We start from the raw sequence: 27,851 nt of genomic DNA on the forward strand, positions 1-27,851 counted from the left end.
ATGCATGTTAAAAGCTACATAAATAAATTTGTTCTCTTACTTTTTGTTGGTCTGTAATGAACACCCATCCCGCAGCATCAATAGGTATATTGATATCTTTTTGAAGATGTCAAGAAACCAACCCCACGAATCTTTATTCTCATATTCCACAACAGCCCATGCTATTGGGTAAATCTGATTATTCGTGTTCCTTCCAACTGCTGATAGTAACTCACCTTTTATAGGTCCCTTAAGAAATCAACCATCTAGCCCAAGGACTCCTGCATCCATCTAAGAAACCCCTTCGACATGCATCGAAACATATGTAAATTCTCTGGAAAACATGGTCCTCTTCTTCTGGATCAGGAGCAATGTGTACATTAGTTCCAGGATTACTTCTCTTCAGCTCGAGAGCATAGTCAAATAATTTTGAGTATTCACCACTCTGAGAATCCATTATCTTCTTCATTACCTTTGCCTTCGCTCTCTTAATCACTATGATCGATACATCTACACCCATATCTTCTTGTACTATCTCCTTCATTGCTCTAGCCTTCCAGGATGGATTAGCCTTGATAGTACTCTCATACTTGTCACAGATTGTGCTTGTTGATAATCTTTTATTTTTCAATTCTGGGCAGCAAGCATGGTTGGGATTATATGTGACAATCTAAAACCAATCAGACCTTGAGTTGTATGAAGCATACAGAAGCCAAGGACAACCTTTCCACCTACATACAACCCTAATCCTTTCTTTGTCATTCTTGACATATCTGAGATTTACATTCATCTTCAGTGCGTACCTTTCTATGGCATCCTTTAATTGATCCTTTCCTCTAAAACACATGTCCACAGCAAACTGAGGAGTCTCAGCATAGCTATCAAATATTTGATATCTGCACTTTCCTCTAGTTGAAACACCATCACTCTCCTCATCATATGACACATCCTGATCTGAATCAAGGTTATATCCACTTTGGGTTATTTGAAGACAATGAGTATCATCCTGTTCTGTTCTTTGGAGAACATCAAGTTCGGCTGGGGTGTCCACTGGAATCTCTACACTCTTCTTCATTTTTGACATAATGTCTTCGTACTTGGCTCTTATCTCTCTAATTTCATCATCTTCATCAGATGTAAATCCTATCACATCACAAGCACTATTTGATTCTTCATGTGTCTCTCCCTCTTGCTCATTCTGAACATCCTCAACACTGGTTGGAGCCTCCAAATACATTATTTTAGTATCTTCCAAAAAATTTCACATATCTGTTCATTAGGTTTCGCCACAAGATGGGTTGGGGCATCCAAATCCATGATGTTATTGATGAGGACATCACTACTTCGTCGCAAACAAGCCAAGGAGAGGAGGAGGTCTAGCATGGGCGTCCAATTCATCTTTCTCATGGTGGAGGCCCAGTCCAACTGAAGTTGGAGCCCATCTCGGTTTCTAGGACAAGTCTGTCATAAAACTGGTCACATAGGCGCGTCCGGGCTCCGTTTTTTACAATCCACATATGGATGGAAAGCTAATTAGATAAGGAAGCCAGTGCAAGTGGTCTCACGTCAAAAGCCCTTCGGAATCAACGGGAATCATCGAAGCAAGTCAGCGTCCAGAATCTACCAGGGTGCTGCGACACCGTCTTTTGGTCCATTGGACCGTGTATCATGTTTGTGCCCATTAGGGGGTGCGTCTAGAGGGAGTGACGTCCAAGACTCCATAATTAGCAGCCGTCGCTCTCCTTAGGGTTTGGGTTTTCTTTAGTTCTTGATTTTCTTATGAAACAGACATCGTTTTGCTACAACTGTGCCGCCAAGATCGCTTGCTGTGAACTAGGGCCCTAGTTCTTGATCTTGTTCGCCTGTGGCGATTAGTCCTTTCGAATAAAGACTTGAACTCCTTCTTGTTTTTCTTAAGCCTCATATTTATTTACAATTTCAGATTATGTTCATCCCATTTTTGCTTGTGTTCTCAATTCGCTTGCAGGAAAGCCTTCTCGGCGACATCAATCGCGTTCGCGTGGTTGATAACCAACGGAGCAGTGGTGTAACGGTTGCGGGGGTCCGAATCAGTCTTGGTTCGAAGCCTAGATCGTGAACGTTGAGTCTCCACCAATCAACGCTATCATACCTTTCGGAAGATCGGGCCTTGTCTACATCAAATGGTATTAGAGACCTTGTTGCCCGTTAGGTATAACTTTATTTTCTCCTTTAGATTGTTACTGTTTTTGCATTACCTATAGTTCACAAAAAGCCAAAAAAAAATACACCGCCACATATTCCCTATCCTATAGCCTCGTTGTGCCAAGCAATTTCGTCTCTGTTTCGCGTTGTTGAGTTCGTGTCCTAGGGCAAGTTCTGGTTGCTGGTTTTAAATCGTTTTTAGTCCATTTTGTGTTTTTTCCTTTATTTTTTATCATAATCCGTGAACACCTTCAAGTCTTGTTATGTTTCCTTTCTATCCATCAAACCCTAGTCCACGCCATCTAATTTGTAACACTTGTCTTCACTGTTTGCATCTATCCATAGCCGTCGTAATAACTTTTACGCGCATTGTTACTGTTTTATCCTATAATTCGGAGTCAGTTCTTAAAATTGGTCTAGTTTTCGCATACGAACTCGGATTTCGACGTTCCATATATCAAAATCGATCAGAATTTTTTTTGGATCCGTCCGTCCCCTACATCGTCAGGTTCGGAAAATTTTATTTTGGCAAAAAATTGGTCACAAGATCCTCATTTCATGGTCACAAGCTTTTTGTCAATTTTGAGCACGTCTTCTGAATTTTCCACAGGCCACGTCTTTCACTTGTTTAAGCTCATATTTTATGTGGTTACTTATTTTGTGCTCCTAAGTGAAAAAATATCAAAAAAATAAAAATAAAAAGTCAAAGAATCCAAAAAAACAACGACATCCCAAAAATAGAGAAAAAAGAGAGGGGCAAAAGTGGAACAATATCTAGAGCACACAGAGAGCGCCATTTGAGTTGTGTTTGCGTGTGCTGATTTCTGCATTATTCCTAATCATATTCGTGCTGTTCACATCACTTGATACATCTAGTACTTAGAACATGAGTAGGCCATCAACTAAGACAAGTATTCGGGATACTTATTCAGCTTTGCTATTCAGTTGCGAATATTGCTATTCCTTGCTACTATATTATGCCTGTTCAAGCTCCACTTTCTTCTAACCAAGTACAGGTTCGCCTTGTAACTGTTACACTCAAGCTACAATGGTATCACAATCACCGACTGATTACGCCGCCTGTTGCTTTGGTAAGAACACTTGTAAGACCGTGGTAAGATGCTTGAGAGTTGAGTGTCTTGTTTTTTCTTGTCCACAACCTAAGTAGTTGGTAGGGATAATACTATTTGTGTTGTCTTCTCCTTTCTACTAACCATGTCAGGAAAAGCCGGAGGCAGTGGCAAAGGGAACGAGGACACACCTACAGATTTCAATGAATGTGTTTTCAAGAATGAGCTTCGTGCCATTCTTGATGACAAGTTTAATGAGATCCTTCAGCAAATCACCAACTTGACCAAGAGGATTGAAGATATTGAACAACGACATCCTGAACCACATCCTGAACCACGTCCTGAAGATGCTGCTGATGATGATCCCTCTGAGGAGGAGGATGGCGACATGGAGGCTGAAGCTGAAGCCAAAGCTCGACGACGTGCTGAGGATGCACGTAACTGTAATCGGTTGAACTTTAACCGACGCGGTATGGGAGGTAATAACCAAGGTAATAATGATCCTTTCTCTAAAACCAAGTTTAAGATACCTCATTTTTCTGGTTCTGCTGATCCTGAAGCATATTTAGATTAGGAGATGGTTGTAGATCAAAAATTTAGCTCCCATCAAGTACCTGAAGAATATAGAGTTAGACTTGCTACTAGTGAGTTTACTAGTTTTGCTCTTTTCTGGTGGAATGATATTTGTAATAATGTTAATGCTACTGCTAATGCTAATGCTGATGCTAATGCTAATGCTCAAATACCTCAAACTTGGACTGTACTTAAATGACGAATAAAATCAAGATTTGTTCCTCCATACTATCAGCGTGATCTGCGATTAAAACTGCAATGTTTAAATCAAGGTAGTAAGACTGTTGAGGAATATTATCAGGAGCTTTTAATTGGTCTAGCATGTAGTAACATACAGGAGGATGAAATGGATAAGTGTTCTAGATTTTTTGGAGGTTTGCATCGTGAAATACAGGATGTTCTTGACTATAAATAATGGACTAGATTTTTCCAATTATATCATTATGCTCTTAAAGCTAAAAGAGAAGCACAAAGACGACAACCTAGGCGTTCCACGACTCCGTCCACTCATTCACGTCCAACCAAGGTGAGTAAATTTTCTAATGTGTAGACACCACCAGCGCCTGTAAAGAAGAGTTCTCCTATCACACCTTCTTCCAGTGGATCTGCTACACCTTCCTCTAGCAGCTCTTCTAAAGTTGTTTGCCACCGCTGTAAGGGCATGTGACATATTGCTAAAGAATGCCCCAGCAAACGCGCATATATTGCTACTGATGATGGTGGGTATGCTAGTACTAGTGATGAAGAGAATGAATTTGCACTTGCAACTGATCTTTATGCAAATAAATTTGTGGATAGTGTTGAAGATTCTGATGTTGCTAAAGATCCTGATGAGGTAATTGATAGTGTGGCATGCACTGCAAACTACAAATCAATCATTGTTCAGCGTGTTTTGAGTACACAAGTTAAGCCAGTAGACAAGCTACAACACCATAATTTGTTTCAAATGTTCCTCGTTGTCAATAATTTCCATGTTCGTGCTATAATTGATGGAGGGAGCAGCAATAACTTGGTAAGTTCTGAGCTTGTCAAGACCCTTGGTTTATCTACACGTGCTCTTCCATATTCATACAATGTTCAGTGGTTCAACAATAGTGGTAAGGCAAAGGTAACACAATCTACTCGTGTGCATTTTTCTATCGGATCATACCATGATTATGCTGATTTTGATGTCGTGCTTATGCAAGCTTGTTCACTTTTGTTAGGCCACCCTTGGCAATATGATAATAATGTTATACATCATGGTATGCAAAATAGATATACTTTTATGTTTAAAGGAAAGACCATTGCTTTACTTTCTTTAACTCCTGCTGAAATTGTGCAATATGAAAAGGAACTTGCTAAAAAGAAAAAGAAAGGCCATGATAAAGACTTTAGCAAACCAGCAAATGAACCATTAAGTAACATGAAAAAAGTTTTATTTGTTCTTATATCTGCTCTTGCTGATTATGATGAACCATGTTATGTTTTAACTTATACACCGTCTATATGTCCACTTGGTCCTGCTTCTAGTGCTATGCCTCTTGTTGGTACTAACCTTTTGTAGGAGAAGGAGGATGAATTCCCAGCGGGGAGGCCACCATGGCAGTCGCCTTTGCGAAGGATTGGGCACCAAGATGAACGTCTTCTTTCGGAGCCATCGTTGCTGTCATCTAATGGAGGAGATGATCTACTTCAGTCGAGGATGACTTCAATTCAAGAAAGGGAGGATGATGAGAACATCACTACTTCGTCGCATACAAGCCAAGGAGAGGAGGAGGTCCAGCATGGGCATCCAATTCATCTTTCTCAAGGTGCAGGCCCAGTCCAACTGAAGTTGGAGCCCATCTCAAGTTCCAGGATTAGTCTGTCATAAAACTGGTCATATAGGCTCTCTCGGGCTCCGTTTTCGACAATCCACATATGGATGGAAAGCTAATTAGATAAGGAAGCCAGTGCAAGTGGTCTCACGTCAAAATCTCTTTGAAATCAATGGGAATCATCGAAACAAGTCAGCATCCAGAATCTGTCAGGGTGCTGCGACACCGTCTTTTGGTCCGTTGGACCGTGTATCGTGTTTGGGCCCATTAGGGGGCGCGTCCAGGGGGGTGACACCCAAGACTCTATAATTAGCAGCCATCGTTCTCCTTAGGGTTTGAGTTTTGTTTAGTTCTTGATTTCCTTATGAAACAGATGTCGTTTTGCTGCAACTGTGCCGCCAAGGTCGCTTGCTATAAACCAGAGCCCCAGTTCTTGATCTTGTTCGCCTATGATGATTAGTCCTTTCGAATAAAGACTTGAACTCCTTCTTGTTTTTCTTAAGCCTCATATTTATTTGCAATTTCAGTTTATGTTCATCCCGTTCTTGCTTGTGTTCTCGATTCGCTTGCAGAAAAGCCTTCTCGGCGAGGTCAATCGCGTTTGCGTGGTTGATAACCAACGGAGCAGTGGTGTAACGGTTGCGGGAGTCCGAATCAGTCTTGGTTCGAAGCCTAGATCATGAACGTCGAGTCTCCACCAATCGACGCTATCATACCTTTCGAAAGATGGGACCTTGTCTACATCAGTTATTATCCCTAAACAAGGCAAAACATCTTCATCTTCATATTGTGCCTCGATTTCTTCATTGGCATCAATTTCAATGGGCTCAGTATATATGTCCACAGCCCTTGCAGCACCTAGCTCATTAACCATGTCCAGTCATGACTTATCATCTACCAATAGCTTCATTCCACTACTCACTTCTTCACCAAATGGCAACCAGTACATCCTAATACATCTTTGGAAAGTTGTATGATCTAAAAGATGGCCTTCAAGTTCTGGGATAGATAGCTTGTCCTTATCAATGTGTGACAGTCCCCAATCCCCATTGCAATACTTCACCTTTGACCCATCAATAACAAAATCCCCATTGAAATGAAATATAACTTCCAATACCTCAGAATCTGACATTTTACTGCAGCCCTATAGATCCACTACATGGTCAGGTTCCACCTCAAAGCAAAACCAAATCCACCAACAGGAGACAAAGATTCATGTGGGAAAACATGGACTCACCTGTACTTCCAACTCCGTCTCTGCTCTCCTTCACAGCCAGTCCACGAGCAGCACCCAACCAGCAGCGCAGCTCCGTTCGTACCCTCCTCGACGTCGTCTCCACGCTTCAAACCCTAGCCTCTACGTGTAGCCGCCATGGAAGAGGATAAGTCGAGTTGTGCTTCTCTCTGGTCGACCTAATAGAAATATCGTCTCAGATTTGAATGGTGTGAGCTAACGACGTCGGACAGCGGACGAGATTGAACCAAAATTGCAAATTCAAGGACTAAAGTGGCTGTTTTGATAGATGAGGGACCAATTTGAACTTTGGATGAAAGTTTGAGGACGAATATAGCTATTTCGCCTAGCAAGCAAGTACGCTTCTCTGCTTCCGCTAGCACTGAGATCCTGCTGGCCACAACCAACCGTTCTTATCGACTATTGCCGATAATTTTTAGTTTGTATACGAAAATTGTATCCCTCAATGAGATCAACAAATTTCTAGCTTTGAGTTTTTTATTTTATTTCAGGACGTTAAGTTCTTAAAATTTCAGCAACATATTAATCGCGTACTAGGATCTGCTGCCTTAGAAAAATCATATCTTTCTTGTATGCTGTTAAATGTATATGAAAATTATATCTCCCGAGAAGATCTACAAATTTCTAGCTTTAAGTTTTTTCATTTGTGATAGTTAACATATTCAAAAAAATAATATAAAGTTTCAGCAGCATATTAGTCGTGTACCCGAGCTTTTCGTCTTAGAAAAATCATATCTTTCTTATATGCTGTCAAATAAAGTTCCTTTGTAAATGAAACTTGTATCTCTTGCTGAGATCTACGAATTCCTAGTTTTTTAGTTCAGACATTTGAGATCGCTAAGATGGCCAAACAAATTGATATAAACTTCAGGGAGCCAAAGAGTAGCACCGCTGACATATGGGTTAAATCTTTCAAATCTAGGTAAACGTTGAATCGATATGCCACGTAGCATAGCGGGTTAGGTAAACACTTATTTGGACCTGAATCAGATCCGTTACAACTTCAGAGATTAAAAAATGTATTTTGAGACTTTAAGGACCTAGATGACATCTTCATACAACTTTAAGGACTGTTGATGAATTTTACTCATTCAGAAAACAGGCCATTCATGTAAGCAAAAATGTTGCAATTAGCGGAAGTTTTACATGTTGGTGTTGGCACATATTTGATTTAACGTTTTAAAATGATACACCTAGAACTGTATTTAGAAATTCATTTGAGAATTTTTACTATGATTGGAAGAAATATGGGTCATCCATAAGACGACATCAAGCGTAAAACATGATGGAGTCCAGATCTCGCCCTTTTCCAACCACTGCAAAATTTGTCCGATTGTTTTATCGACATTGTCCCGTATTGTATTATTTTTCTTTGTTACTCGTGTACGATGGTTCGCCGTATGCAGATTAGGCTTGCTTTGGTATAGTTTTTGTATATTTCAGTTTTTGAATAAGATTAACGGACGTGCACTCGGCATTTCTGCTGCTAGAGGTCGAAGATGAGGCACCAACTCACAGTAAACCAGCGGGCGACCAGTAAACATCATATGGCGCACCTCCTAAAAAAAGCTGTTGGATTAAAATCCTATCGTCAGCCGCAGATTCAGAAAGGAAAAAACAAGACGCAGTGTTTCTGATTTATGGGTTTTGTTTTTCTTTGTTTTTTTTTCACAACAGTTCTCTTTGTTATATAGGCACGTCAGATTTGTATTGGGCTCTTAGTGCCATGAACAACGGCGATAGCCCAAAAGATACCCTAATAATTTGACCGGTAATGCTGGAGTAGTCATTTGAATTTTTGTGGAGCTATGCTATAGAAAAATTTTGCCTGGTGTTTGTTGGTCAACCAAAATTTGAGTCTCCAATTGAATGCGGACCAGATTCTTAGACATGGTCAAAATTTTAGTTTCACTTGTTAACCCTCATCATAAGCCGAGTCGGGCGAAAGAAAGAAAAAAGATACACGCGACAAGCCGGCTGATACTGATTTGTTGTGAGAGAAAAATATTGTATTATGACTAATAAGTTCAAGGGAATAGGGCAAGTCTGTGCCACTCATCGAATTCAAACGCTTAACAGTCCGCTTAGTTACTCTGGATTGGGCCTAGGAACCATTCCAGCTTATCAAGGTTATACAAATTAGTGAACCATTCCAACTTGGAATCATTTCAGGGACTCCAAAGGAACCGAATGAGCCCTAAATCGGATCTGGTAGCCCATGATTTGATCATGTTAGGACGTACAACAAAAACAAGCCCTAATCTTATGAACCTCATCAGCAAACAAGATCCGGCTTGCCTTGGAGCTGGGGATTTGGAAATCCAGGTTCAGCTATGCTGTGCTCTGTATCTCCCTCTGATATCAGGGAGGGTGGATTACACTTCTCTTTGATAATTTCTTAGCAAGTGGTGCTCATATTTCACGTTGAACCCTGCATCATTTATGGTGATCAGGATGATTGGAAGATCACGACCGAGATGGACCGTACGTGTGGTCCTTTGATATTCTTTATATGTTCGTTGGTCTCTATAGTACAGCACATATGGTACATTATTTGTAGGTTCACGAAATGGTTGATCACATGGATCATCTCATGATAGTATAGGAGCATAATCTTGGATGACATCCTCTGGAGTGACGACGGAAAGTACCCTTGAGCACATATACTTTCTTACATTAACTAATTGAGAACATGTCTCGTATATATAATGCAAGATGCTTGAACGCGAGTGCTTAATGATAAATAAGTGTCACGTCATTAAGTTGAACTCCTGCATGCATGACTAGGCGTAACCGTCTTGTTACTACCTCTGTCCCCAAAAGGATACAACTATGGGTTACGTGCCAGTTAAAGTGCTTCACATTTGATCAAGTTTCTAGTAAATATTATTCACATTTATGACTCCAAATCAATTTATTATGAAAATATATTTTGTAATTAATCTAATGGTATTTATTTGATATTAAAAATATTTATACTTTTTTATTTATAATTGGTCAAACTTGATATACTACAACATAATTCTATTCCAGAATTGCATTCTTTTGGGGACGGAGGGAGTACCATACAATAAACACTGGTGCAAACTTAACCATTTAATCCATCTTTTTGGGCGAGGTTCTAGTGCTAACGAGACCTTGTTTTGGCCATTCCCATTGTACATGCTTTAATGCTGAATTATACCTGGTTGAAAGTACATGACCTTCGTCAATTGGCACTCATGGCTCCAATCGACCATCGATGGTCGATTGGATGGTCGATTGGAGCCAGGAATTATACATATACAAAGGGGAAGGTCAAAGAGAGTGGGCAGATAATCATAGTGCCACTCAATAAGCTTGAGGTCCATAAAAGTATTGATTGCCACCGAATTGTTTACTAGTCAAGTACATCTTGGATAAAACCTAAATTTTCATAAAAGCACCCCAAAATGGAATAAATGATTGGCAAACATGTTTAGATGAACAAAAATATTTTATTCTAGTTGCGGTTTGTATGAAGTATGGTTTTATTGTCTAGAAGGCACCAACAAAAAACATATGATATAAATTTGGTTCCAAAATCTTTGTCGATATGAATTAGGCCATTACGTTACATGAGGTAAAAAAATTTGCTATGATGTTGGGGAGAGGGGAGGGGGCATGACCCCTGCCACCCCCTTGCTCAGAGGTTTAGGCTGTGTTTAGTTCCACCCCAAAATCCTAAAAAGTGATACAGTACCTATCACATCGAATGTTTGTGGCCCGTGCATGGAGCATTAAATGTAGACGAAAAAAAACTAATTGCACAGTTTGGTGGGAAATTGCGAGACGAACGTTTTGAGCCTAACTAGTCCATGTTTGAACACTAATTGCCAAATAAAAATGAAAGTGCTACAGTAACCCAAAATTCCAACTTCCGCGCTTAGACAAAAGCTAGTATATATGAAAGTAACAAGTACTACCTATCAATCCAGCAACTTCCATACTCCCAAGTCCCCTCTCTCTTTCTCCGGCAAGCGGCAAAACCCTGTTCCGATATTGGGACCGAAAAGGAAGGATCATACAGTACGACAAGGACGGGCTGCAAAGGCTACACGCACGTTACGCTGCTGCTCTGCGATCCGACGTGCCTGTGTGTGCTGCCTGGCGCCCTCAAATAAAAGCAACATGATGTAACTGCAACTGGAGTGTCAAGGAAGGCGACGCACCAACCGGTCTAACCCTGCGAGAACAACCAAACGCACCACCAAATTTCCACTTCTACTAGTTGGGTGGTAGTAGTAGTTTGGCATCAACACATGCTCGTGTCTCCATCAGCGTCACACCATATATTGACGCAGGATGCCAGGATGGAACAGTTTTGTGCACGGGAGCAGGCTCTTATGGGCTGGTCCACACTTGGACACGCTGGCCTGTTGTGTTACTTGTGTATTACCACTGTGAAAGCCTGATGGGCTTTCTGGGCCGCTGGCGCTGGTAGGCAAACCTTCCGTTCCGAGGCGATAGGAAGGGTTCTCGAACTTGGCCCCAGGTTTTTCCTCGAAGAAAAACTTGGCACCAGGTGCTATATCACACATCGGTACCATATCATCACCGCCGGGGCATCATGGCGTCCACGTCCCCCTTCATCTCCACGAACGTGACGCACGCCGTGTCGCCGCGGTGTCGTCCACGTTCACCGCCCAGGTGCTGCCCAGCTCCGGCGTCCAGTTCCTCACGCTCTCCAGCATCAGGTCGATCGGTGTACGGCACCTGGTAGCCGATCCGCGTCGTCACCAGCGCCTGCGAGCTGTAGCAGAGCTCGAACGACGGCGCACCGGCGCGCTGGCCCTGTGCCGTCCGTGGCGTCTCGCCCCATGAGCCTGTCGAACCCCAGGATTTCGGTTTGCTCACCACACGAGAATGGAATGGCACGCATCGGTAGAAAGTTTAGAAACCCATATTCTGCATCCCCGCGCCGACAGATGGAGGCACGTGAGCACGTCCGTAAAAATGTTGTTCCAATGGAAGATGCCAAGATGGTGTAACCAGGCAAACCAACTATTAATAAGATGAAAATCAAACTGCACGAGATTAGCGCAGGATTTGAGAACAACTGAAGCTATCTGAAATTCCACTTTTGCAGACATACAAGTGCACTAACAAGCTGGAACCGACTTCACTTTAACAGTTTAACAGTGTAGCATCGATGCCCAGCAAGCCTTCATGTGTACCACAAGATGAAACGACCAAGGAGAACGTATTATATCCCATTCAATAATTTCATGCGGGGCAAGAGAAGTGGGCAGAGTAGTATTGACAGATGTGTTGTTGAGTAAAAGATAGCAAGTCTGCAATTTTATAGCAGAGTCAGAGATGATGTGTCACAGTTGGAGAGGAGATTAGTAGTAGAGGGGCCTGTAGGTTATAGCAGAGAAGATTGAGTGATGATGAGAAGAACAGTGTATGCAGCATGCAGGTGGAGTCAGGCGTGGAGAGTACTGTATGCGGCAACAAATCATCAAGAGTACTAGTAATACAGTATTGGTACTAGCAAGATTGTTCAGTGAAGAGTGCCTCAATTTCCATGGCCAGAACAAGATCAGTGCCCAGAGGTTTAGATTTAAGCCCTCTTATAGAAGAGTAGTAGATGCAGTTTTGGCAGTTACTATAGATTAGAGAGTAATATCAGGCTAGGGTCCGGCATCTTGGCTCGACGTAGGTGCTAGGGGCACTTTGGGCGAAAGCCTTGGCAACAGCGACGCCTGTGGGCGTCGATTTTCTTGTTGGGGGCGTCGTGTTCTCGTGCCCCCAGCCATGTCTTCCACGGGTGGAAACCCGGTCCATTCCTGGACAAGTGACAGCGGCGCAATCGGCGTCGTACCCTTCCTGAAGGCGTCACTGTGGAAATTCGTCTCGGCCGTGATGTCTCCTTCGGCGGATGTCCTCCGCCTCTCGGCACCCGGTTGACGCGAGACGGCGAGTTCTGCATCCTTAAGTCAGAGCTGCTGCATCAGGGGATGTAGCTCGACAACGATGACGCGGGTCGAACCCTCCTTCTTCCGACGGCTGGGTTTCAGCTTTAGAGGCTCGGCAATCGCCGCGGGCGGGGCGTGGGATCAGGAAGTCGGAGCTGCTCTTTGCGAAGCCGTTGAGCTCAGCAACGATAACCTGTTGCAACCTCCTGCTTCGGGCCCGTTGGTCTGACATCTTAGGATGGGTCGTCGGTGTTTTGCCATGGGAAGTCAAAGCTGCTGGCTGCTTTGCAACAATGCTCGGCAACGATGACTCATGGTAGTGTGTACTCTACCGCGTTGTGTGGGTGGACTAACCTTTCATGGTGTTTGGCGCCACGCTTGGCTACCTTTGCTTGTATATAAACTTCATTCGTTTTAACTGAAAGGCAGAGCTCCTGCCATTGTTTCCAAAAAAAAAATATCATGAGGGGTAAGAAGATTATAGGAGAAGGGGCAGAGCAGTATAGATTTGATCTGTCGCTGAAGTCATGTTCAGGAAAGGAAGGCACCAGAGTCTGAATTTCGATTGCAACAAGATGGAGGCCTAGAGATTGTAGCAGCAGATAGATGGGGTGACGATGAGGACAGAGAGAACAGAAAAAATAAAAGGCAGAGAGATTCAGTGGCTGGTATGTGAAGGTGCAAATAGAGAAGTGACAGACTGCTATATGAAGTGGTGAATCAGAGGGATTTGCAGCAACAGAGAGTACTGATTGCATTCATTGGCAAGTGCAAGCTGCTGTTCAGTAAAGGTGGTCTCAATTTCCATGATAAGCAAGACTCATCACTCATGCAGCAGTAAAGAGAGGAGGGATATAAATTGTCAAAGCAATCAGGTTCAGTGGCAGCGTGTGCATGTGTGAACAGTTCTATGATGGGAAGAAGTGTAAAGTAGTGCTCTGTCATGTACAAAATATAAGTCGCTTTGACTTTTTTGAAACAACGATTTTGCTACGTATGTAGATAATGTACCAAAAGGTAGTGCTCTGTCACCAATTTTGCTCTGTATGTCTACCAAAAAAAAGTCAAAGTGACTTATAATTTAGAACGGAGGGAGTAGTTCAGTTCTCCTCCACTGAAGTTCAGAGAAAGGGTTGCAACAAAATAGTTTAGTTGTCTCTTGATGATTTGCAAAGCTTGAACTTGATTTAGTTCAGCGATGCATATCCTTTGGAGATGTAGAAAATAACTTAGATCTGATCAGTTTATTTCTGGTGTAAAGCAAGCTAACTTCTCACTCTCACTACATGCATACAGAACCAGAAAAACAAAAGAAATGTTCTACATAAACTTTCTTATGGTGCTAAAAAAAGGCAGGACGAGGACAAATGAAAAGATAGTATTGTCACCAGTGCTCAAGGTTACACAGTTTACTCCCAGGAGGCCAGGACAAAAGGCCGTGCTATAGTATTTCTGTTATGACCGGCGTGGGCTATTCACGCCGCAAGCCCGCTAGTGGCTAGGACCCTAAAAGCCCATACTTATCTTGATTGCCATATTATTAGAATATTTCCTATTTTAGTTAAGAGACATATAAATACTTGTAAACATTATTGCGATGGCAAGCAGAAACAATTATTGTTTCCGGCTTCCTCAGGGAGCCGGGAGAAACCCTAGCCGCCTTCTCTCTTCCGTGAACAGTACCGCGACTGTAGCGACGGTACTGTAGCGCCGCCACCTCTTCTTCCTTCTCTCGCGATCGCTGGCTCCTCGCCGCCGATCACCCTTCAAACCACGCCCACCGATCGTCCACACGTACAACCTCCGATCGGTGAGGGGCAGGGAGCAGCAGCATATCAATTTCATTGGTATTGCAAGAAACAAAGGTCCAGAAAATACTGTGATCTTTCTAATATCATAGACCAAGACACAAATGCCGTGCAAATCCCATCTCAACTCTCAAACAACAATGCCGTATGAATGAAAACTATTTCACTGCATAAAAGTTTTGATTACATTTCAGTATACCAGCACAAAATCTTGGAGAAAGATACAGTTTTGCTACCACCTGGATTTTGGACACAACTATACCTTTTTAGCAAGAGTCCGCTGTTTTGTGCCATGCTCCACAACTTTCTCTTCAACATGCAGTCCTTTCCTTCGTCTAACAGAATTCATAAGCTTTTTAGCCAAGTTTGGCCCAATGCTTGAACCATCTCCGAATTCTTCAAGCTCATCCTGTGTTTTTGGGACAAAGAAGGGGTCCTCAGGAATAGCTTCCCAGTGGCTAAGAACGAGGAGAGCACTAACTGCACCTGCAGTTAAACTCCTAAGTTGATTCGAAAATCCAATGCTCTCAGTGACTGGCAGGTAAGCATGCACTGTAAATAATGAGGTTCCTTCTTGCATCTCTTCTTTCAGAACCCTTGCTCGCCTCTTACCAAGAACTGCATAAGTTGCACCTAACTGCTCCGTTGGCGTGGTCAACTCACAGAAGTACATAGCCTCAACAAGCCTTGGCTTGTTCTGAAGAACAGCTGCTCTGCATGCTTCTTTAACCGCAGTTATTACTTGACCGCTGAAGACATTGTATTGATCAGAGTGGTTGGCAGCATCAGAGCCGTCAGCAAATATGTAAGGCTCAACAATAAACGCAAGACCCCACATAGGTTCATCACATAAAGGCCCAGCATTAGTGGCAATCTGGAATCCTGAGACAATGCTGTTCCTTAGTGCCGTAGACTCTATGTGCAATGATTCAGGAGCATCTGTTGCATATCCATCACCATTGTCAAGATCGTTATCTTTGGCTTCACATTCCCTCACAAACCCCAATTTCTCAGAGACATGAGCTCTGCCACTCACAAGAATACCTTGCCTTCCATCTTGGACAGTCATTGTACCACCACTTAATTTTGAATCAGGCAAAAGAAGGACATTGGGACCAACCTGCCAAGGACTTAGTGACCAGATTCTGTCAAGGTGTCCAAGCCATGTCTTTCTATACCTGTCAAGTTTTTCTTTATCAACTTGCTTAGAGATTGTGTCTAATTCACTGTCTATGGCATCAATCATCCGCTGTCTGAGAGTTGCAGCAGAATCACCATCTTCCTGAGAAAGGCGAGGATCCAAAACACCATCCCTTTTTGCTGTTTTCCCGTCAATTATTTGACCAAGCAACTGTTCGCTTTCCTCAAGGACCTTAGTCAGAGCATTGGGAAGCCTCAAGACCTGAACTCGCACAGTACACCTCCCATTTGGAGTAGTCCTCTCAACAAACTCCTGTGGATTCTTCAAGCTCTCCACTAAACTGGCACCTTCCCCTTCGATTGTCTCTTTGAAGGAAACTAGGGGGTCTGAGACCACCAATTTGACCTTTGAAAATCTCTCCTCCAAATCCTTTATGCACCGCTCCAAATGTATCTCACCAGCAGCAGCAAGGACATGCTCACCCCTCTGCGAAACAGTATACTCGACAAATGGGTCTGCCCGGTTAAGAAGCCTAAGCCCTTTAACAAGAGCTTCTAGATCAGCTGGATTTGAGGGCTCAATCGCAACTTTAAGGATCGGAGATGCCTGGAACATCATACTCGAGAAGGGCCAGCAATTCTTGGTCGACGACAATGTGGCACTCTTCAATATATGCTGCCCAAGGCCCTGGATTGCAACCACATTCCCCGCAGCCACACTGGCAACTGGCTTCAGGCCTTGTCCTAGCATCTCATACAAGTATTGAAGCTCCACCTCCTGCACATGCTTCTGAACTGTATCCCCTTTCACTGGATCATACAATGGCGACAGCACAAATACCTTCTGCCCTGCATGAAGGACGCCACTGAAGACCCTTGCAAATGCCATAAAGCACTCCTCTGACTCACTACTACTATGGTGGTTCAACAGTTCACCATCCACTCCCTTCAATGGCAACATCTTAGATGGCACAGCAAACATCTTTGACACATAAACTACCACTGGCGCATCAGCACTCACATCACAGGCCTCGACACACCTCCGCACCCTCTCTGCCTCCTCAACAACCGCCTCAGAGCAACCAGCAGCATCTTCTGGAGTAACCTCCCTCTTTGGCATAAGCCTTGCAACCCTGACCCCTTGAGCAGCAACAGGATCAGGCGTGCACTCCACCACCATATCCATCACGGCATCTGCCAGCGGCAGCCACTGGCTCATGACAGATTGCAGCACAGCCTTTGTATCTCTGTTCAGCTCCAGTTCCGGAATTTTCAAGTCGAAGTTTTCAATCAATTTCTTCACCGCTTGACTCTCACCACCGTCCTTCAGCACCAGCTCGTACATCTTCCACAGGGCACTCAACACAAACTCCACGAACATTGGCTGTGGGTCTGCGCTCTTGATAGCTTTCTTCCCCACAACCTTCCCCGTCTTCTTATCGAAATATCTGGGGCCCCACAATCCTTTCAGGAAGGCGGAGGGGTTGACTCTGGTCTTTCTGGCGTAGAGGTTGGCGAACTGTTGGGGGCGAAAGCCCCAGCCGTCAAGTGCACAGGCGAAGACGACATTGCCCTTGAGGGGCTGGAAGGCGTCCTCGTTGTCATCGTCGTCTTCAAAGTCCTCCGGTAGGTCCTCAGCTGAGGACGAAGAGCTTGTGGAGGGGCTATCCTCGAGGGCGGAGAGGAGGGAGAAGTAGGAGTGGGAGCGCAGCGCGGAGTAGATGGAGTTGACGTCGGAGACGATGCGGTGGAGGCGGACGTAGGCCTCGGCGGGGGTGAGGCTGAGCTCGGTGATGAGGCGGTCAATCTTGTTGAGCACGAGGCAGGGCCGGAGGCGCTCGATGAAGGCCTGGCGCAGCGCGGCGTGCGTCTGGACGTGCACCCCCTCGACGGCGTCGACAAGGATGAGCGCCGAGTCCGAGAGGCGCGCGGCGGAGGAGACCTCGGAGCAGAAGTCGATGTGGCCCGGGGAGTCGATGAGGCTGACGCGGTGGCCGGCCCGGGAGCGGAGCGCGACGGCGGCGGACTTCATGGTGATGGCCCGCCGCTGCTCCTCGTCGAGGTAGTCCATGAAGCGGATCCGGCCGGCGAGCTTCGGGTGGAGGAGCCCGCCCCCGCAGGACGCCACCAGGTTGGTCCTCCAGCGTGGTCTTGCCGTGGTCCACGTGCGCGAGGATGCACGTGTTGGCGAACGTGGCGCGGGTCACCCGCCGCGGTCGCCGCCGGCTCGTCGGCCCCCTCCGTTGCCCGCCATTGCCGTGGTGGCTAGGGTTTGGGACTCTAGGCCTTGGAGCGTTCCAGGATCAGAGTGTCGGCGGCCGTTGGCGTGCCTTAAATCCATCGGGTTTTTTTCGACCAGAACTATATTTTTTTTTCTCATAGAGTGCTCCAGATTCCTACATAGGCCTTGTTTAGTTCCACCATCAAATTCCTAAAAAGTGCTACAGTACCTGTCACATCGAATGTTTGCGGTCCGTGCATGGAGCATTAAATGTAGACGGAAAAAAAACTAATTGCAACAGTTTGGTAGGAAATTGCGAGATGAACATTTTGAGTCTAATTAGTCCATGAATTGAACACTAATTGCCAATAAAAACGAAAGTGCTACAGTAGCCCCCAAATTCCAACTTCCTGAAACTAAACAAGCCCATAATTCCTCCCAACGAACGGGCCGTTGTTGGGCCGGCTGGGACACCAGACAACAGTAGCTACTCCGTATCTTCCTATTTCGATTTTGCTACGTACTGGTCAAGAAAGCTACTCGAACCGTTGGATCTGAGGCTGAGTTTAACTCCTGCCGTCCGATCGTCCGGATGTCGGACAAAACGAAAACAGCGGCGCTCCATTGGCAAAACTTGGTCACCACGTGTCCTCCTTGAAAAGGAAAATCGTAAGCAGAAACTTGGCAGCTACGAAAGGAAAACTTTCTAGTTGCTCTAACCCAATTTCGGTTCGTTTTCTATTCTATACTATATAATAGTTGATTGAATGCTGGCTTCTTGTGATTTCTTTTGCTAACAATTGCAAATTTGCAATCCAGTGTTTTTGCCGTACCGTAGGACTACATTTCAAATTGCTGTTTCCTTTGACTTTTCATGTAAGCGTAGGGTACCATGCCTGACCATGCTTCACCAACGTGAGGTAAAATGCGCCTCCTTTAATAAACGGGTTTTGAAAAAACTTACACAAACTACTGGCAACACTTCTGTAGGAAAGTCACTCTCGCTCTCTAACTTTGGCAACTAAGAGAGCCTGTTTGATATAAGGGCTAATCACTAGTTAACTAAAAATTAGTCAAAATTAATTCTAGTGCATAAACAGGAGAGCTAATAGGTGGTCTTAATTTTTAGGGCTCCTTTGGGTTGAAGGATTTTTTTTCCTTTCCTAGCCTTTGGTTCGTAGGATTCACGCTTGGCATTCCATAGGAAATCTACCCTATGCACACCGATTCCATACGAATTTTAGCATCCACTCAAACCTCTTACTAAAAAATCCTATGCCCGAAAAATGAGAAAGCCATCTCTAGCAACTAATATACTAATCTTTGCTTCTTGTCAATGTACCCACTTGTCTATGAGTAATGAAACAAATTCTTACCAAAGGAGTGATTGAGCAAATAAAGTAAACAACTTATTAGGATGAAAATTCCTTTAGAATTTCTATGTTTTTCCAATGGCATATCCAAACAGTCATTCCTATCAAATTCCTATGTTTTACACCAACATTCATTTCCTATGCCTTTTCTATTTCTATGTTTTCCATTCTGTGTTCCAAAGGAGCCCTTAGACAAATTTTCAACTAGTTGTTAGCCAACCTTGGCTAGTTTGAGCTAATTTTTAGCCCAAAGTGCTTCTTGTTTCATTATTAGAACATTGTCCAATTTCTAGGAATCAAACAGGATATAAGAGATAAAACATCAGATTCCAGGCAAACACTGGACTTTGATATGTTTTTAAAAAGAGTGCAATTCGATCACCATCAATATGTGAACAATAATAATCACAAGGTAGCGGCATGTATGCAGGCATGCCATGTGGATATGATCGTGCTTATCATCAACATCAAGAACGCAAAGATTGTAAGATGAAATTAAATATATCACCATATATATTCAGAAATGCTATACAACACACATGTATTTTAAAAAAAAAACACGTGGATTTTTTTTATCGCTCTCCCACTCTCTTTCTCATATATAAGGTCAGACGTCATGTGTCAGTCTCACGGCCATCAACCGGTCGTCGTCGTCGTGTCACGGGCAGAGATCCAGTGCGGTGCCGAAGACAGCTACCACTCCAAGTGAGATGACAGCATGGTCGACCTCACGTGTCACGGGCTCACGGTCATCAACCGGTCGCCGTCGTGTCACGGCCAGAAATCCAGTGTGGTACCAACGAGTCAAACAGACGACACTCCAGACGTTGGACGCGACTCCTCTTGAGATCTCCTTCGTCCAACTTGGAGTTTCGAAGCGTTTGATACCGCTACGTGTCTTTGGCGCGCGTCGACCGACGAGCTTGTCCCGCCGCCGCCGCCGCCGCCGCCGGCTGTGATTTGTCCTTCCATAAAAAAAATTGTAATCTGTGATCTGTGGAGACTGGAGGTAGAAAAATGGTGGATGCTGTTGGATCTTAATCCTATAGTGTAAAAAAAATTATGTGTTGAAATTGCATAAAACAAATAGTTGTATGGTAGACAGACTATATATATGCCCTAAGGAGCCAGCAAAACTGACACATCTCAACTCCAAATGTGTCATGCACCATGGACAGGGCTGACGACCATACCCAACTGACTTAATGAAGAGATCAATCCAATGCAACGACTTTAAATTCTACCAGCGACTCATGTCAGGCTTGCAGCAGTACAAGCTTGGACGAAAATTAACTAGAAACTGACGAACGAAGCTGAGATGGCTACGAATTATGCCACCAAGACTGCACAAGTGAGTTCCTATTCTTTTTTTTTTCTCTGTATTTACGCTACGTGTTGCCCCTTGGTTATCTTAAGAAAGAAAGAAAATTGGAGCACCCTGAGGCCAACCATCCAAAGCTTTGCTTGCAGATGGGGGAAGAGGTGATGATCTGAAGTGGAGAGGTAGTAGAAGCTCAGCAATAGGATGGAGTAGCCAGGGCCAGCTCGGTGCCCACCACGCTGATCCCGCCGGCGTCTGCATCCAACAGGACTCTCTTCCCCTCCAACAGGCTGGAACCGCAGGCCCCGGACGATGACGACGAGACGTCCTGCACAGTCCACGATCAATTGGGACATGAATCAGCTTGCTCGTTTCTTGATTGGTTAACTAGTACTAATGCTTGCTGAGAGCAATGGAACAGCAGGCCAGTATGAACTAATTGTCAGAATCATGTCAGACTATAGAACCAGAGGATAAAGAGAGAGTAAGCAAAATGGACTTACGACATGGCGTCGAGTCAGGCCGGAGAAATGCATCAGCTTTTGAGGACTAAACCCAGAAGCAGCAGCAGCAGTAACAGTGCCAAACAGCTTTTGTGGATGCAGCGGCGACCTCGGGCTGGGCAGGGACAGTTGCAGCTTGGCAGCTGCGGCAGCGGCGTTGGTGGACGACGCCGAGGGCGGCGTAGAGAAGAGGGCACCAAACATCACGTGCTCGTCCAGGCCGGCCGCCGCCGCCACCACCTCAACTGGGGCTCGCGACGACCGCGGGAGCCCCGGCCCGGCGCTACTCGGGCAACTGGTGCTTAGAGGGATCCCCGGGACTGGCGTGGCGGCGGCCGGGCAGCTGCTGCTGGCGCCCCCGCTGATGGTCATGCCGGACGCCATGCTCGGCCACAGGAACGTGCCCTGTGGCTTGCAGACGCGGAAGCTGCTCTTCCTTACCGGCCTGTCTTGGCCGCCTTGGATGACGGTGCCGTCTGTCCGGGGGATCATCTGGTCACCGGAACCAACGTACAGTGCTGTGCGGGGAACAGCTTCACTAGGAGCCAGTTCTAGCTGACGTTCTGTTTCCATCTTCAGAGCCAGTACCAGCTGATCCTGCACCACCCAATTATGTTTACTTCAACTCATGGATGATGGCAAATGTATATTTGCATAGGCTGAGCAAAATCAACAAAAACAGTGCATTGCCATGCAAAGAGCTACCTTGAAAGAAAGGAAGGAGTTGGAGAGATAGGTAATCTGCTCCTCTAACTTATCATTCTTGTCAGCTATATGCTCCTGAAATTAGACAGTGGTTCACTAACTGTATTCGGTATTACACGGAGCTAGCATACAAAATATGCAGAGGAATAGATGTTACAGATGATAGATGAAAAAGATATTGTCAGTGTCATAGCTAGCTGCATAAATGTACCTTGAAGGATAACACCTCCTTCTTCAGCTCACCATTCATCTGAACTACATTCTCACACATGTCCTGAAAATAAAAGGCAAGGTCGTTTCTGTAAATGCAGCAAGCAAACTTAGCAAAGACATAGTTTTTTTCTTTTGCGAGGATATCAAAGTCATAGCTTCCCTGTAAATTGAATAACCGAAGACAAATCAATAATAGAAAATTACTGAAGACAAATTAGTAACAGGCATGATTTCTCTGTTCTCATTTTGTTTGAAACTGACTCCCACATTTTTCCTAGTAGACAACGTTGATGAATGCATGCACTTACCTTCAAACAAATCACCTGCTTCTCAAGCTTTTCATTAGCCCTCACAGCACGCTGGTACTTCTCCTGACAAACAAATTGACAACCTTCCATTAGTGCATCCAAAATGGGCATGTCAAAAAGTTTCTATCAGTTAGTATATTCAATGTGAGAAGTAAAACAGAGAACTGTAGTTAATGCTAGTTAGATCATGTACATCAGTACATCCTGGATTTAGAATTTCAGAGACTGGACAAGGAGTTAGCTATGGTCTTACAGATAGCAAGCATTATGAAACATCAGAGAAACTGAACCGGGAGTCCAGGACTACCATTCTAGCACTTCAAAAAACCTCCCATCAATAGACGAAATGATGTACATGACTTACACGACCCAACATACAGAAACTTGGAAAATGCTCTAATGCACATCAGTGCCACTGCCATATCTTGCTCAGTTAATTCAGAAGCAGCAGCCTTAAAAAGTAAAGGGAACAACGAATTGTAAAGAGGATAAAGGATCTGCACCATGTTCGTTGATGCTGAAATTTAGCTTATACTAATGTTTATGTTGAAATGTTGTGAGAGAAAAACACTGTTTCATAGCTAAAAAGTAGTTCTGAATAAGCTCAAGCGAACATGGCGCTAATCTTTTACATACCTTCAATGAATTGTAGGTTCTTTCTGCATCAAAGTCCCCATCGTCCTTGCACATTAACTGCTCCAATTGCCTTCACACACCACCACAAGAATAATAACTTAAGATAAAACTAAGAAGAAATCCCTCGTCTATGTAAGAACTTAACAGGGTTGTAGCACTGGTGGCTTGATTTGCAACAAAACTACGGCTTTGTTTAAATTCTGGGCGTAAAGTTTTGGATGTCACGTCGGATGTTATATTAGGATGTCACATAGGGTGTTCGGATACAAAATAAAAAAATAAATTACAGAATCGGTCAGTAATCCGCGAGACAAATTTATTAAGCATAATTAATTCGTCATTAGCACATGTATTACTGTAGCACCACATTGTCAAATCATGAACTAATTAGGCTTAAAAGATTCGTCTCACAAATTAGTCACAAACTGTATAATTAGCTATTTTTAGTCTATATTTAATACTCTATGTGTTTAAACATTCGATGGGATATGTAGTAAACTTTAGAGGCCGTATACAGTACAGAGTGCAGACAAAAGGAGTAGAAAAAGATATACCTTTTTACGCCATTGACCTCCTCGGTGAGCTCCTCAACCTGCCTCTTGACTAGAAGGTCGCCGGCGACGAGGGACACGTCATCACCTGGCTTCCATCCCGGCGGTGGCACCCAGTATGGATCAGACACACCGGCCTGTCGCCGTACCTCAGCAAGGTCGGCCGGCTCAAGCCAGTACTCCATGGCACCATCCGCATTGTGCCGGCGACGGAACCGGTGAACGCTGCCTTCCGGCACCCGGCCAGCCATGTGCTTGAGCAGGTGGTCAAGGAGGCCGGTGTCGCCGATGTGCTTGCGGGCATCCTCCCGCAGCACCTGCCGCATCACCGGTGCGCCGAAGCGGGCATCGCGGGAGCGCATGATGTCGAGCAGGCTCTTCTCTGCTGCGGCGTAACGCTCGGCTGACCACCGGTCCTTGCCGTGCCGAGGGTCACCGTCCTTGGATTCCACGGTCCGTTTCTTCGCCTTCTTCGAACTCTTCTTGCTCTTCTTGCTGCCGCCCTGAACCTTGTTATTCTTCTTGCCCTCGTTTCCGTTCTTGTCCTCGCTGCTCCCTTCTGCCTCCCGCTTCCTCTTACAGTTTCTTTCACTCCTTTTAACTTCCTGCGTCGCTGGAGGCTGCTGCACCTCCCTGACGCTGGACTCTGTGTCGTAGCCATCAACACTAGCCTCCTTGGGAGCTTCATCACGATGCCGTCCAATGTACCTGACGCGGCGCCTCATACCCCACCCAGCGCCATCGCATTTCAACGTGGTGAGTAAGCAGGAGTCGGCTGCCGGCCCCAGCGTAGCCGCAGGTGGAGCGGGTAGCGGCGGGAGGCGCGATGTCCGTGACGGCACCTGCTGAGGTGCGGCGAAGTCGTAGAGCCGGGGCTTGATGAGCCAGAAGCTGTCCTGCTGCACCTCGCCCTCGAGCTCCTCCTCGGCCACCCGGCGGCGCAAGATGCGCGCGGCGTGGTTGCTGCTCATGACGAAGCGCTCGTCTAGCTCCGGTCCGGTGCCGGGTGCCGGGTAGGAGGAGAAGAAGCTGCGCAGCGCCTGAAGGGACGGGAATTTCACGGTGATGTCCAGGTTCGTGCACTCGCTCAACTAGGCACAGACGTCAGGTGAAACGAAACTTGATCAAACATATGCTAAACAAACAGATTTAAGAAATTGAGAGCAGCAATTGAATCCCAGAAACAAAAACCCGCACCTTTACCACCCGTATGGATTTCAGATGGATTGGGGATTTGGGGGGCAATTTGTCGTGGTCGATCTCGTAGAAGGCTCCTGATGGAAATCAGACCAATTCACACAACAAGTGTCAGATGGGTGTGGCATGAAGAATAGTAGTGTTGCTGTGTTGCATCGTATATGCCCGGCCGTGCTCACCAGCGTGGTAGGTGGAGGTGCCGTCGAAGGTCAGGCTCTGTCTGCTCAGGGGCGACCTGGGTTGGATCCTGGAGTCGTGGTTGGCATCATCCTTGCCATTTCTGCTATGGCTACTACTGGTCTTCTTCTTGAAGTAGTACTTGCTCACCTGTGGCTTCTTGTGATGCGCAATGGTCACAGAAACAACGGGTGAGACCGAGACGTGTATGATTCTTGGAAAAGAAAAATATACTCCTACACTGGAATGGTTAGCGTGCAGTGCGCGTGCATCGGAGAACCTAGCCTTGTGAAAGACAGACAGCAGTCAACATCATCTACCACTACACCAACAGAAATGAAAAGAGACGTTTACTACATGAAAGGGGGCATGTTTTTCTGCTCTTATAGCACAACCTGGCAAATTGACTCTAGTTCTTAACATGCAAGACTCCTGGAGTCCTGGTCCAGTTCTATGATTCAAAAACATGGTTTGTGTATATCTCCATATATATGAAAAGCTTTACATATCTATATACACCCGCACCAAATTAGAACTTGGGTATATATAGCCAATTGACAAAGTCAACTCGAAAGGTTTAATGATAATGGCAATGAACTACAGTACAGTATGCACAGTGACAAAGTGTACAGTTATCTGGGACTTTATTCGAAAAAAGACTATAGTTATGCTAGTTGCGTGAGTTGATTCAAAACAAACCAACAGCACCTCTTCGTGAAAAAAGAACAATAACACTAATCCAGCTAGTGGCACGTGTTCATGTAGAATGTCTAGTGATCAATTGCACAACGAACCCCAAGTAAACAAAACAAAACAAAAATGCATTTTATCCACTGCCCATAAAACAAAAACAGAGTAGCACATAAAACTCCACAAGCCCAGGGTGTTTAGTTTGGCAAGTATGTATTATTCATTTAGCGGCCATGTTTCCTCATCAGCTACATATGGAACACCACCAATGCACGAGTATATATTCTCAAAAAAAAATGCACGAGTATAGCCTGTTCGTTTGGCTGTGGCTTGTCGTAAACGATCGTAAATTTTCAGCCGGAACATTATTTTTCTCTCACACAAACCAGCCAGCAGTACTTCTTCACGAACCAGCAACGATATGAACCAGCCAACCGAACAGACTCTATATAATTAACTGAAGTACTGAACAAACTAGTAGTAGTACGTAGGAGTGCCCTCACAAAACTAACTACTCGGATCCAGATTGCAGATTCCAAAGTCCAGATAAGGCACATTGTAAGTAAAGTACATCATTCTAAATCAAGCCCCGGCTCAGCAAATTCAAAATGCTGCAGTTAATGAACTCAGCAGATTTTAACAAGGATCATGTTGGAGAAGACTAGACCATTTTGGTTACCTACAGCATCCATGCACTTGCTCTTAAATGAACAAGACCAGTCTAACAAAGTAACAAGTTGATTAAACCCAGCAACTCTTGAATCCAGATAACTACCACCAAAATAAACTAGTACTGCGTATATCTTGCAAGAGCATCAAAGCATATATCAACTAATTAATACATTCCAATGTCCACTATACATCCCGATTCAACATCCAGTCGAAATGTCGAATCACCCAAAAGCAACTAATAAAGAGTGTAACTGACCGCAGCAGTGTAGATCAGTGGAAGGGCAAACAGATCTCATCACCCAGATCACAGAAAGCAAAAGGTAATCGAACTGGCAAAAGTCGCAGCGTCTACGTGTAGTAAGACCGGACTGGCCCGACACGTACGTACCGGCGAGGTCTGCAGATGAGCCGCGAGCGCAGGACTCACCTGCACCGTCTCTACGTCCATCTGCATCCGGGTCCTCAGAGCTTTTGTCTCCTGCAAAAGCAAAAAGGCAAACAAACCCATCGATCAAAACAGCTAGGCCTCGTTTAGATTGCGAAAAAATTTCAAACCGATGAATAGTACCACTTTTGTCTTATTTGTCAAATATTGTCCAATCGTAGACCAACTAGGCTCAAAAGATTTATCTCGTGATTTTTCCAACTAAACTATGTAATTAGTTATTTTTTTTACCTACATTTAATACTCCATGCAAGCGGCTAAAAATTGATGTGATGGAGAGAGTGAAAAAACTTGGAATTTGGATGGCATCTAAACAAGGCCCTAGTATATAGTTTAAAAAAAAGCTACAGAGTTAAGGAAGAAGGCCAGAACCAGCTAATCTCTGGCCGGCCGGAAATTTTCGAAACCCAACCAATTTTTTTTAAAAAAAATAAAAAACCCAACCAAATTGACTCGCATAGAAAAAATTAGACGAACTAACACACAATATTGCGCACTGGCATTTTCCGACCAAACTGATGAGATCTAGAAATAGTAAGTTCGAAAAAAAAACATTCAAAAACTCTAGTTCCCAAAGCACCAAAAGGCAGGCAAAATCACCGAGTTATCAAACTGAGAGTCTGAGGCTGAACGCTGCAAGAGAAAAAGAGAGCGCCTCGTCTCGTTTCGTCTCGTCTAGCAGCAGCGCATGTGATACTGGCAAAAGTTCGCTTGTACGAAGAACCTGCAGCCGCTTTCTGCTGCTAGCAGCGAGCCGCACCCGCACGGATAGATCGAAACAAAAGCAAGCGCGGCCTGGGAAAACAGCGACAAAGGCAGCAGAGATCGGAAGGGAAAAACTAGCTGCTTTTGCGATCGAAACATAGAGCCAGCGAGCTTTTTGGCACTGCCGCGGAATCGCGCAGCGCGGTACGAAGTGGTCCGCCTGCGCGGCTTCCTCGTGCCCGGAGCCTCTCTAGCAAAAACCAACACCAGACACCAGTACAGTACAGTACAGTACACCACCACCACCCAATGCAAGGAGACGATCAAGTGGCAGAAAATCGGTAAACGGGTTTTAGGACGCTTTTCGCATCAAGTTAACTAACAGCC

The 27,851-nt window shown here is 44.7% G+C and overlaps 1 protein-coding gene and 1 pseudogene across 1 annotated transcript; both read right to left on the minus strand.

Annotated features, from left to right (window-relative positions):
* Positions 1-14,763: 14,763 nt before the first annotated feature.
* On the minus strand, positions 14,764-18,171 carry LOC136536383 (uncharacterized; annotated as a pseudogene).
* Positions 18,172-19,965: 1,794 nt separating this feature from the next.
* LOC136522261 (protein AMEIOTIC 1-like) lies at positions 19,966-26,832 on the minus strand. The gene is made up of 11 exons (XM_066516087.1): positions 26,703-26,832; positions 24,955-25,111; positions 24,776-24,852; positions 23,582-24,669; positions 23,028-23,097; positions 22,392-22,454; positions 22,082-22,144; positions 21,871-21,945; positions 21,166-21,762; positions 20,898-20,990; positions 19,966-20,306 (listed from the first exon to the last, which is right to left on the minus strand). Exons 1-11 carry the CDS (start codon positions 26,820-26,822, stop codon positions 20,232-20,234), a joined length of 2,478 nt encoding a protein of 825 aa, XP_066372184.1. The 5' UTR covers positions 26,823-26,832; the 3' UTR covers positions 19,966-20,231.
* Between the last annotated feature and the right edge of the window lie 1,019 nt (positions 26,833-27,851).

Source organism: Miscanthus floridulus, chromosome 2, assembly GCF_019320115.1.
Source record: "Miscanthus floridulus cultivar M001 chromosome 2, ASM1932011v1, whole genome shotgun sequence".
Lineage (NCBI taxonomy): Eukaryota > Viridiplantae > Streptophyta > Magnoliopsida > Poales > Poaceae > Miscanthus > Miscanthus floridulus.